Raw genomic sequence first — 13,399 nt, 5'->3', positions numbered from 1 at the left:
GTTTGTATTGATCATTACCTTTTCTCCTTCAATAGTGTATTGCATTTATTGTCTGTCACACAAATTGTTTTTATATGGCAATGTAGGCTTTCTCGGCGAATATCAATGGTTAAATTTAATCTAAATATTACCCAAGCTGTAGCGTCTTAACGAGTTTCCTACTCGTCATCTTCAGCCTAAAAACGACGTATATAAACACCGACAAGCTTTAGGGATAGGCTCCTCCTTTTCATATTTTGGAAGGAGATAATACGGACCAAAATAATAAAAAAGTGTCTAGTAAACACAGACTCGAAAATGCTTACTTTAAGAGCTATGAGCACTCGCTCAGTAGAAGAGATGTTTTCATAGTAGCGAAGTTGAACAAGTGCTACTAGCTCGTAAGGTACACATTTTAAAGCCCATGTTTACCAGAGATTTTTTACTTACTTCTGTTTGTCGGTGTTTTTTGGGACACCACCGTATTCACGCAAAAAAAATTAGACGGCTCTACGTGAAAAACAATATAAATCATCAATTAGTATGTTACTTCCTTTTTCGTGATTCATTTCCATTTAAAAATGTTTTTATTTATAGATGGATCATCATCAGATTTTATAGGAAAGGAGTATTTATAGCCTGCTATGTTCGTGACACGTAGACTTTTTCTCTCTGTAAACTATTATTTTCCCTTAATGGAAGCATCTAATTCCACCAAAAACTCCAGAGTGTTGCAGGTAAATTAATCGAATTTATTTCATAAATGTCTTGTGTCACAATGTATACATACTCAGTGAATATTTAATTCTATTAATATGTCTTTTTTATCAGCATGCAATATTGTGTTAAGCACAGCACCTGAAAACATCAGTATCTGAAAAACTAAACAGCTCATCACTGTTAAGTAAAATGACAGCGTAAATTATTCACAAAAAAGTAAGACTTGTATTTACACTTAGGGTTTTCATTAACGTAGTCTGCAGCCTCCAAAAAATAGTCAGGGTTACCTAAAAAGCTTGCACAATGGGAACTTACAGTGTTAATGCTTACTTAGTTACCTCAAAGATATTTTCCTTGCTCATTATATTTATCGATATCGTACATGTTTTTTGTTAACAAATACGACAGTAAGAGCATACATTTTTAGGACAGTATTAGGCTCATAGGCCACTCTAAACTACATTATCATCTGAAGTTTGAACTTGCGCTAATTTTAGATCAGTTTTTTTCGTTATCCTCGCAGCATTCTTTCGAATGTGTGTAGTTCTGCTCGATCTTAGGATCACTGCGTCCAGTGGCAAAATTTTCTGCAGGGGTGGATCTCTTCATCGGCCAAAAATCTCCGAAGCCGTTATGGAAAGTGTCACCGTGAAATCCCAAGGAATCCATCTCCGGTCTCCTCTTCATTGGCAGCAGTTTGTCAACGCCAACGTCTCCGTCCACGTCCAAAGTGTTACTTTTTTTCTTCATCGGCCAGAACTCTCCGAAACCGTTGCTGAACATGTTACCATGGAATCCCGAGGACCCCATCTCGGGCCGCCTCTTTTGCAGATTTTCTTGTTGAGAGTTGACGCTCGTTTTCCACAAATCAGCGAGTCCATGTGGGAGTGCATCTCGATTTATGACAGTCTCGCCTATCTGCGGACTTCTCTCGAAAAAGCTCCTTTCTTCTGCAGCGTCGTCAAGACCAGGGTCTCTCTCAGATTTCATCGAACCCATGCGGGAGCGAAGCATGTCGAGTACTGCATCTTCGTTCCCTCTCATATACGGCTTAACGGGAAAAGAAGCCGAGATGATTCTCTGCCAGTCGCCCTTGTTTTTCAGTAACTGCCTCCTAGCTCCACCCGGCAGTTGTTGCCCAAACAGGAGCTTCTCCTCCCTAAATCGAGCAGGCAGTTCGTCGGAAGCGAACCCTTCGTTTATCCCAGATTTTTTTTCTACTTCCTCATCTGACCATATGTCTGAATATGGAATCGGTTCTGCAACTTCAGGGTCTCGCTTCACATGTCCTTTCTTCTTCATGGTCCAGAATTCACCGAAGCCGCTCGAAAATGTGTCTCCGTGAAAGCCGCTCGATCCCATTTCAGGCCGACGTTTTGAGTATTCCATTGCTTTGGTGGCAGATGGCATAGAGGGGAGGGCACCCACTTCTCTCTTGTAACGTTCATTCTTGCCGGAGCTCTCAGAAACACTGACCATCAGCGGACGCTCCACGCCCTCTACGCTCCGGGACCTGCAGAAAAAGAAAAAAAAAAAGGCTTTAACATTTCAGCTACAGGTCGGCTCACCAAACTGTTACTCCAACTTTTCCACTGGACACTTAAATGGAAATCAGTTGCATGTATTATGTACAAGGAGAGTGCAATTAAACTCCTCGTCGATGTTGATGTAGACTATCTGATCAAAAGTAGGCTATCTGGATACCCCTACGTAATATAGGATTGACTACTTGATGCCACGACTTGTGGACCGTGAAGTATAAAAAGCAGTGGAGAGTACGCTGTTATTAGTAGAAAAGAAGTAACAGAAGAACTGATAGGTTATGAGAGCTCAGTGACAACGACACGAGAATCGCCGAATAATATTGCATCTTGCCGATATTTTGACTATCATATGTGTAACTGTTTCGTGTGACTGGGTGTGATGAGCGCTTGCGAAGTATTTGTTTTATTACGTATGGGCATGATACAAAAGGAAGGTGAATGGTGAAACATGGTGCATAGCACGTAGTCTGTTCTTCTTGAAATGAACCAAGCTCTCTACCGATCTCGATTTTACATTTGACAGGCGGGTTACCATTAACGATATTTTAAGGTCCTTGGGCGCGACGAGAATTTTTTGACGTCTGCCTTACCGATAGCGTCGCTTAGCGTGACATAAACGCGGAAGTTCTAACATTCCTCAAGGAAAAGAATCTTGTTTAAAAGACTCAGCTGGTGATTAGAAAACACCGCTAGTGAGAAGCACAGATCGCCCTCTTCACTAAGGATATCTTGTAAATAACTCACCAAATGCTGGAGACCATAGATCAGGGGGAAGGTATGAAAGAAGAAGCTGTTTGGCTGCATTTTTCACAGATCATAATTTAACTATCGCTAATACTCGTTTTAAAAATACTGAAAGAAGCTTGTGTGTGTGGAAAAGACTTGGAGGCATGAGAAGGTTTCAGATAGACTATATAAAGTTAAGATAGAGATTTCGAGAATGGATTTTAAAGCGCAAAACGTTTCCAGGAGCAGATACAGGCTCTGGCCGAAGACAAATGGGTGGCCGTAAGAGATGAAAAAGTGACGGCAGCAGTGGGTCAAATAGGCAAAAACACAAAGCCCAGCAGAAAGCCTTGGACACCACAAGAAGAAGATACATTAAACCTAATTGACGAAATGAGAAAAAATAAAAGTGCAGCAAATGAAGCAGACAGAAGAAAATTCAGAAGTCTATAAAATGAGATTGCCAGGAGATGCAAAATGGCAAAGCGGGAATGAATAGACGAAAAATGCAAGGATGCAGAAGCATCCATACTAGAGAACAGAAAGACGCCACCTAACCGAAAATTAATGAGACTGTTGGAGAAAAGATAAAGCAGCTATACGAAGAGTTCAGATGGCAAGCCAGTACTACTCAAAGAAGCTAAAAGGTGGAAGGAATGTATAGAAGGGCTAGACAAAGGACAATGAACTTGAAGGCAGTTTGTAGAAAGCATAGAGGAAGTTGATGAATATGAATTTGGTGTTATAATACTGAGAGAAGAATTTAACAGAGCACTGAAAGACGTAAGTAAAACAAGGCCAATGGATTAGACAAGTCCTCATAATTATTGAGGTCCTCTGGAAAGCCAGCTATGACACAACTATTCCACCTGGTGTACAAACTATATATGTCGCGGGGAAGAAAGCCTTCAAGAAAAATAAAATGATTCCAATGGTGCGAATATTACCGAACTATCAGTTTAAAAATCATGCTTCTAAAATACTGAAATCACAGATGAATGGAAAAACTGAAAGAACACAATCTGGAGGAACATCATTTTGGTTTCTGGAAAACTGTAGGAACACGCGTGCCAATACTGTCGCTCTGACTTATCTTACACGACAGATTAAAAGAAACAAACCTAAATTTATAGTGTTTGTAGATTTAGGCTGCGGTCACAGTGGAAACGACTTCGGCGGTTTCCGACGACGACCGACATCAGTCAAAGACGGTAGAGCGTTTCAAATCAGAGTGCCAGTAGCCTACTTGCATGGCGACAATGCAGCTGATATCATGGTCCGAACGTAGAGATTTCGGACGACAATTGGTGAAATTCAAATGAGTTTGTGTTCTTCGGTAGAATCTGTCGACGTTCTTACACGCAAAATACGAACTGTGAGAAATTTAGAAGTTTAGTTCAAGGAAAAAGGTGTTTGTGGAATCTTGGAGTTGATAAATATCATAATCAGAGTATAGCTTGGACCCTATAGACCCTATAGACTGAAATTACTGTGAGAAATTTAGAAGTTTAGTTCAAGGAAAAAGGCGTTTGTGGAATCTTGGAGTTGATAAATATCATAATCAGAGTATATGTGGGATCACAAGTAGACAAAACCTTTGTCGGAAGTTTTAGGCGGAAATGATAACCTCATAAAATACGAGGGTTATTCGTAAAGTAAGGAACGATTGGTCGCGAGATGGAAACCACAGTGGAAATCCGATGACGTTTTGCACAGGTGTGTTGGGCAGTATCTCTAGTATGCCCGTCGATTGCGTTACGTCGTTATTTTTAGTTCTGGGCACACACAGAGCACATAAAAATACCCAGTGTTTCCCACCAAGTACGAGAGCCTGATGAGAAATTTTGCCTGAAGCTATGCAGCCAACATTACATAAATGTCGTGCGTTTACTTCAAGACAATTCTCAGCCGCATTCTGCAGGGGCAATGAAGATGCTCCAGCATCGTTTTCAGTTGCAAATGTTTAATTACCCACAATACAGCTCGTAATTGTCTCCCTCTGAATTTCATCTGTGCTCACATGAACCGCTGGCTATGAAAACAACATTTTGGCACAGACAACGAGCTGTAGGCCAGCGTAGAGAATTGGCGGAAAGCACTGGCGGCTGCCTTCTATAACGAGGGTATTGGAAAGTTGGTACAACGCTACGACAAACGTCTAAGTCGGATCGGCGACAATGGAGATAAGTAGCTGGAAGTTGTCGCTAACTGTTGCAAATGAAACAGATTTGCTTTTCACTGTGGTTTCCATTTCGCGACCTATTGTTCCTTATTTTCTGAATAGCCCTCGTAACTTTTTGAAGTGCGAAGGGTGACCGTACCTTATTTTTAAAGTAACTGTAATGGATAGAGGTAAATAGGCATTAGCTTTCTACGAATTATTACTGCTTACTGACATTTTTATGCCAATGGGGTGGTGATTCTGTTAAGTGAGATGGTTTGCAAACGTGGTGTCTGTTTCTACATTTTTCAGTGCTTTAGATGTTCACAGTATCTCATTCGAAAATTTATCATCGTCTTTCAAGCGTACACTGAATGACTGTCATTTAAGGATAATTAGCTTACGTCTGTTTTTCTGATTTTATTTGAAAGAGTACATAGTGCTTGCAATCCTGCTTTTCAATGTCATCAGGAGTCATCCCGAGTGCGTATGTATAACAGAACGTGTCTCTTTCGATCTCATATGTTCGTAGGCATGTATGGTTATTCCAGTGACTGAGGAAAGAGTGTACAGTACCCACCAAGTATTTTTCGAGACAGATATAGCTCATGCACGTGCATTTGACGTCGTCTCCAAGCATAAGAGGCTTCGTGGTACCCATCCCACCCCAGGAGGTTCAAATCTAACCTGCTTCATACATAGAATACATCGGCCGCGATGTGACCGAGTTGTTGGCAACTGCTAGCGGGCGATCTATGACGACGGCGTCTGATTACCGTTGCAGGTGCTACAGCCTTACAGAAAGCTTTTCATAATGTTGACACTCTGAAATACTGAAGGCAGGAGAGATAAAATACAGGGAAAGAAAGGTTACTTATATCTTATGCAGAAACCAGACTTCAGTTATATGACTTGAAAGAGCAGGTGCATATCTTGAAAACAGGTTGTAGTATGAACAGCAGCGTAAGTAAAACAAGAGTAATAAAATGTAATCGAATTAAAGTGGGCGATACCGAACGAATTAGATTAGGAAATAAGACACTAAAAGTTATAGGTAACAACCAATGATGGCCGAAATAGAGAGGACACAAAATGCAAAATGGTTGTAGCACGAAAAGCATTTCTGAAAAAGATAGATTTGTTGTTGTAGTTGTCTTCGGTCCGAAGACAGGTTTGATGCAGCTCTCCATGCTACTGAATACTGTTGGAGCCTCTTCATCTCCGAATAACTAATACAAGCTACAGCTATCCGAATCTGCTTACTGTATTTGTCTCTTTGTCTCCCTCTACGACTTTTACCTCCCACACTTCCCTCGAATGCTAAATTGGTGATCCATTGATGTCTCAGAAAGTCCTATCAACCGATCGCTTTTTTTGGTCAATTTATGTCACAAATTCCTTGTCTCCTCAATTGTATTCATAACTTCCTCATTAGTTACGTGATGTACCCATCTAATCGTCAGCATTCTTCTGTGGCTCCACATTTCGAAAGCTTGTATTTTCTTTTCATCGAAACTGTTTATCGTCCATATTTCACTTCCATACGTAGCTACACTCCAGACAAAAACGTTCAGAAAAGACTTCTTAACACTTAAATCGATATTCGACGTTATAAAATTTCTCTTCTTCAGAAATGCTTTTCTTGTCATTACCAGCATACATTTTATATCCTCTCTACTTCAGCTTTCATCACTTATTTTGCTGTCAAAATAGCAAAACTCATCTACTATTTTAAATGTCTCGTTTCCTAATCTAATTCCCTTACCACTACCTGATTTAATTCGACTACATTCCATTATCCTTGTTTTGCTTTTGCTAATGTTCATCTTGCATCCTTCTTTGAAGATACTGTCCGTTCCGTTCAACTGCTCTTCCAAGTCCTTTGCTGTCTCTAACAGAATTACGATGTTATCGACAAACCTGAAAGTTTCTATATCTTCTCCCTGACTTTAATTCCTACTCAAAAATTTTTTTTATTTCTTTTACTGCTTATTCAATGTACATATTGAATAACAATGGAGGTAGGCTACCCTTTGCCGAATGCCGGATTTTTAATCTACAGTTCATAACCAATAAATTGTGGCCCGAGTCCACATTTGCCCCTGGAAATGTCTTACAACTTAAAATCTGGTTCCTAAATCTGTGTCTAACCATTATATAATCGATCTGAAACCTTCCGGTGTCTCCAGGTCTCTTCCACGTATACAAACTTCTTTTATGATTCTTAAACCACGTGTTAGGGTTGATTAAATTATGCTCTGTGCAAAATTCTACCAGGTCACGTCCTCTTTCATTCCTTTCCCCAGTCCATATTCACCTACAATTTTTCCTTCTCTTCCTTTTACTACTACTGAGTTCCAATCTGAATAATTTCTTTTATCCCATCATACATTTCTTCAAATCTTCATCATCTGTGGAGGTAGTTGACATATAAACTTGCACTACTATGGTAGGCGTGGTGGTCTTCGTGTCTATGTTGGCTACCATAAGGCGTTCACTATGCTGTTCACAGTACCTTACGCGCATTCCTATTTTCTTATTCATTGTTAAACCCACTCCTGCATTACCACTATTTGACATTGTATTTATGACCCTGTTTGCATCTGCTCAGAAGTCCTATTCCTCCTGCCACCGAACTTCACTAATTCCCACTATGCCTAACTTGAATCTATCCCTTTCACTTTTTACATTTTATAACCTACCTGCCCGATTAGGGGAGCTAAAATTCCACTCTCCGATCAGTAGAAAACCAACTTTATTTCTCCTGATGACAACAACCTTCTGAATAGTCTCCGCCCGGAGATACGAGTGGGGTTCTATTTCACCTCCGGAATATTTTACACGAGAGGACGCCATCATCATTTAACCGCACAGTAGAGCTGCATGCCCTCAGGAAAAATTACGACTGTAGTTTCCCCTTACTTTCAGCCGTTCGCAGTACCAGCACAGCAAGGCCATTTTGGTTGATGTTATAAGGCTAAATCGGTCAATCGTCCAGACTGTTGCCGCTGCAACTACTGAAAAGGCTGCTGTCTCTCTTCGGGAACCACACGTTTGTTTGGCCTCTCACCAGATACCCCTCAGTTGTGGTTGTACTTACTTTACGGCTATCTGTATCGCTGAGTCATGCAAGACACCCCACCGACGGCACGGTCCATGGTTCATTGGGGCGGGGGAGGGGGGAAATGAATTTGTTAACATGTAATATAAATGTAAGTCCTAGAAAGTCTTTTCCGAAATTACTCATCTGGAGCGTAGCCTGTTACGGAAGTGTAACGTGGACAATAAGCAGTTCACACAGGAAGAGAACAGAAGCTTTGGAAATGTGGTGTCACAAAAAAAAATGGTTCAAATGGCTCTGAGCACTATGGGACTTAACAGCTGTGGTCATCAGTCCCCTAGAACTTAGAACTACTTAAACCTAACTAACCTAAGGACATCACACACATCCATGCCCGAGGCAGGATTCGAACCTGCGACCGTAGCAGTTGTGGTGTCACAGAAGAGTGCTGAAGATTAGATGGATAGATCTAGAAACTGATGAGGAGCATTGAATCGAATTGGGGAAAAAGGCAAATTGTGGTAAAACTTGACTAAAAGAAGGGGTCGGTTGACGGGACACATCCTGATGCATGAAGGGATCATTAAATTTGTTATGGAGTGGTGTGAAGTGTAAAAAGTGTAGGAAGAGTAAAAGGGATGAATATGGTAAGCAGGTTCAAATGCAGATTGCAGTAGTTATTCGGAGTTGAAGAGTACTGTTAGTGTAGACTAGAGTGGCGAGCTGTATCAAAAATGGTTTAAATGGCTCTGAGCACTATGGGGTTTAACATCTGAGGTCATCAGTCCCTAGACTTACACACTATTTAAACTAACTTATGCTAAGAACAACACACACACCCATGTCCGAGGGAGGACTCGAACCTCCGGGGGGAGGGGCCACGGAGTCAGTGACATGGCGCCTCTAACCGCACGGCCACTCCGCACGGCTGTGAAATGGAAAAGAAACTTGATGTAAAAGTAGACACCGTGATTTGGTGACTTTAATTTGTTACCGAAAGAGGCATCAGAGTGGGTAAGACACTCGACTAACATTCGGGAGGACGGCGAACCCCTTTTCGCCATCCAAATATAAGTTGTACTTGTTTCCCTATACCACTTGAGGAAAATTCCGGAATCATTCCCTTGAAAAAGACCTCCTTCCCTAACCTCCCACAATGCGAGCCTTGTGCTTTGTTTCTAACGAACTCTTTGTCGAAGGGACGTTGATCTCTAATCTTCCTTTGTTATATTTGTTGGGTGACTTCGTGGAAAAACCAGTGAATCTGTTATGGAAACATCATACAAAACCCTACAGTGATCAATTCTAGAGTGCTACGAGTGCATGCTAAAGAGCAATCCCTCCGAATTTTGTATGTGAAAATTCTTAAAGCTTTTTTTAAAATAAAGCAAACGTTATTAACATTCTACATCTTTATTCTTCATGTCTACATATTTGCACTCCTCTGCTGATAGAGGACTTCGGTTTGTAGCGTGTGACGTGGCGGTGTGTAACGTAAATTACGTCGGTGCGTGAGAAACAATGTGCTGTAATCGAGTTTCGAATTCGAAGAGTTTGTCCACACATGGAGCACCCTCTACTTCAGCATGACAATGCCAGACCACACACGAACAATGCGACATCTGCAACAATCCGACGTCTGTCATTTATCATCCTACACACAGTTCCAACTTGGCCCCATCAGATTTTCATGTTTCCAAAACTTAAACAACACCTTCGAGGACTTCGCTTGCCCGCTTGATCACTATCAAATTGTAGGTGAATATGTGGCTCCGTCAACAGACTCAAACATTCTACAGTGACGATGTCAACAAACTGGGCTCTCATTGGGAGAAATGTGTTCACCTTTACGGTGACTATTTTGAGAAATAAATATGTTGACATGGAGAATAAAGTTCTGAATAAAACAAATCTTTAAGGGTTTTCACATAAAAAAATTAGGAGGCATTGCTTTTCTGCACGCTCTCGTATATCTTGATCTATTTCACTTCCCTGAAGGCTTCCTTCTTGATGGGATCCACGGAACACGATGAATGAATGAATGAGCGAATTAATCACCAGCAGCGTAGACCATCGAAAAGCACTTGCTCCCAAAAAGTCAACAACAGATATGCAAACCTGTATTGCCGTCTGCTGCCTCAATATTTACCATCCTTTAGCTTACTCCAATACAGAGGTTGGGCATTTACTTCAAATTATTCCGGCAGTGTTATGAGAGAACTGATTGCGTTTCTGGGAGAGAGGGAGGATTTTGCTTTGACCATGCGTTGGATCCGGCTTTGTGTTGATGAAAATAATAGAGGCATGAAATGAGTATCAACCACTTATCCGCCCCGTGATAGCTGTTGCCTCAAGAATATATTTGACTGTAATCATATCCGGTTTTAGTTGTCAACAGAGGGTGGTGTGCATGCTATGTGTATTTTCTTTGCCGGCCGAAGTGGCCGTGCGGTTAAAGGCGCTGCAGTCTGGAACCGCAAGGCCGCTACGGTCGAAGGTTCGAATCCTGCCTCGGGCATGGATGTTTGTGATGTCCTTAGGTTAGTTAGGTTTAACTAGTTCTAGGTTCTAGGGGACTAATGACCTCAGCAGTTGAGTCCCATAGTGCTCAGAGCCATTTTTGTATTTTCTTTGTTCATTTGCACTTTTATCTGACAGGGCCCATGACTGCCCCTCCCACTCAAGGTTGAAATGGCGCGACAGAGGGAGTTCGTACCGCGAGAATGGGGGAGAGGGAGTTGCTTGCCAAAATATCTGGCTGCATTGCTGCAAGATCTTCTGTATGTAATGGAAATATGCCTGTGTGCCAAACGGCAGATGTTACTGGCCTTTCTTCAGGAAGACCGCACAGATTCATTGTGCTAATCTTAGTGGAATCTACTTTCGACGACTGAATTCTGGAATAGTAACAAGAAAAGGGCCCAATCGTGTTTCATGGCTGATATACCAATATCGAACGGTAACCATCGGAAAACTTCGATCATGTTCTGTAACGAAAACGTGACAGGCTTAGAGATAATAAAGAGGGTGTTTCCTATAGTGAAACACATCGACCATGTTCTGTAAAGAAAACGTGATAGGCTTAGAGATAATAAAGAGGGTGTTTCCTATAGTGAAACCTAGATTAGGTCAATAATTCTGTTTACATGAATAATGCAAACTTCATTACTTTGATAAATACAGTGAAAAAGTTCAAGTATCACTTGAAAACGTTATTGATAAAGCGACGCACCACTGAAAATAATAACTCTTTAAACAGGTAACAGTTTACCTCTTCACTGTATGGAAAACGCCGAACTCTTGTCCAAAAATATCGTCATGGAAACCTCTGGCGTTGAAGCCGAGAGGGTCTCTCTTGAGACGCGCAGGTCCTTGGTACTGCATACCGCCAGCCACAGGCTCGCCACCTGTCAAAAAAACCAAATCGCCATTTGAGACACCTTCTGTCATCTGAATAAGCTGCAACATTAATATAAGTATTGTAATTAATTATGTAACTAAGTTCCATAATAGTTTTAAACACTGCATTAACACAGATTCCGTTAGCTGACAAGAGAGAATGGAAAATGAGAAAAGTTTGCGCATTGCAGTGTCGTGATAGTGCCGTTACGGATTATTAAGACGATAAAGAAAGTGGCAGGGAAAAATTATGAGCGCATGGGTGGGCCGTTCATTTAGAGTGACCCCACAGCGTCATCATACTAAATGTCTGCATTCAACAAACTGAATACGATCAGTAGTGTCACACTCCCACACTCCACGAGAAACTGACAATTGATTTAACAGTTAACACAGGATAAGGAGAACAGTTGGGAGATCAGGAACTGCACGTTACCGCTTCATTTGTGCTTGAAAGCCAAATACTGATCACAACACGTCTTGTAACATCACCGTCGGCTGCGGAGTGGAGTGTTTACAAAATACTAAACGGTGTATTCGCGACATTAGATGTACAGACTTCAGGTTTACTTTTAGGTGAAGGCTGAAATATTTTCTTATTCCATATCGAGTATACTGTTAGGAAACAAATACGGCATAATAAATACAATTCTACGTCTATCACTGTTACCCATAGATGGCTGCGTCAAATACCGTTGGTACAAAGAAAAATAAGCTCGATTGAAACATACTTAAAGGGAAAGGGCCTCAGACTGAACTGCAACCAAATTCGTAGTTTTTCTCCTCTAGTATGATGTAAAACACTACAACTTGTGTTAACCACCTTTCCGGAGAACACACGAGACATACACTTGCGTATCCTTGAATTTTCATTATTTAAGTTCTGCGATCAATGTCCTTGCTGTAGCCATAGCATCACATTAACCCAAGACTGAAAGGGAAAGTGAAATACACCATTGGTCTTAGAACAGAGTCACTTTTAGTTTATTGTTTTAGTGTATCAACTGTTTGTGTGCGTTTATTTATGAGCTATTAGTGAGCAATCAGTCTTGAATGGCCCTTGCAGCAGTGACAGCAGCAGCTACCACCACCTGTTGATGTCGAGCAGTTGCATCGATGAAATATTGTGCCAGTTACACATTACGATCCGGCGGCAAACACGTGAAGCGTATTTGCACAATATAGCTGTTTGTCCTTTACAGTCGATTATCAGTTTGTCTCACGATCCTGAATGGACTCCATGTGAACCTTCACCTTGAAGGCGAGAATAGGGGAAGAGGACAACGATAATGATAAAAAGATCATCCAGCAAGAAATGACAGTGAATAAAGCAAATTGCAGGTAATTAAGCTAACGATTAACATATGAAGAAGGTAAAAATGTTTGGAATTTAGCATGTTAAAATACTCCTTAAAAGTATACTGTAATGAAGCGTACCCAACAGCATGCATTATGCTGGTCTAATTAGTCATTCAAGAAAATCAAATTATAGTCTTTGTGAAAGATCACATATGCTAATTCAAAAAGTATAATTCGCGCAATGTATATGACTTTCCAAATTACGCAAACCTGCAAAAATGCATTACAGAATATTTAAGTTTACTGTCTGGAAACGGAAAACCATTTACAAAATTTTATTCCACAAAAATGAAATACCATTGCACACAGTGACTCAAATAATGATTATCAAACACCAAATTATTTCTAAAATATTTAAGAGATTTTTGGTAAAACCTGCTTTATGAGAAATCGCTGTTTTTAATATTATCAAACTTTGTGCAAAAATTCTCACAGCTCTCAAAATTGCCT

At 40.8% G+C, this 13,399-nt stretch overlaps 1 protein-coding gene across 1 annotated transcript in view; it reads right to left on the bottom strand.

Annotated features, from left to right (window-relative positions):
- Nucleotides 1-710: 710 nt before the first annotated feature.
- Nucleotides 711-13,399, bottom strand: part of LOC124555680 — a 332,311-nt gene continuing 319,622 nt past the window's right edge. The window contains exons 3-4 of the mRNA XM_047129679.1: nt 11,463-11,598; nt 711-2,212 (exon numbers count right to left, since the gene is read on the bottom strand). Of these exons, the coding sequence (XP_046985635.1) occupies nt 1,198-2,212; nt 11,463-11,598 (1,151 nt within the window). The 3' untranslated portion in view covers nt 711-1,197. The remainder of the gene's footprint in view (nt 2,213-11,462; nt 11,599-13,399) is intronic.

The sequence above is a fragment of the Schistocerca americana genome, chromosome X (assembly GCF_021461395.2).
Source record: "Schistocerca americana isolate TAMUIC-IGC-003095 chromosome X, iqSchAmer2.1, whole genome shotgun sequence".
NCBI classification, from domain to species: domain Eukaryota; kingdom Metazoa; phylum Arthropoda; class Insecta; order Orthoptera; family Acrididae; genus Schistocerca; species Schistocerca americana.
The sequence above is the reverse complement of the archived record's forward strand: the minus strand, read 5'-3'. Positions and strand labels throughout refer to the sequence as shown.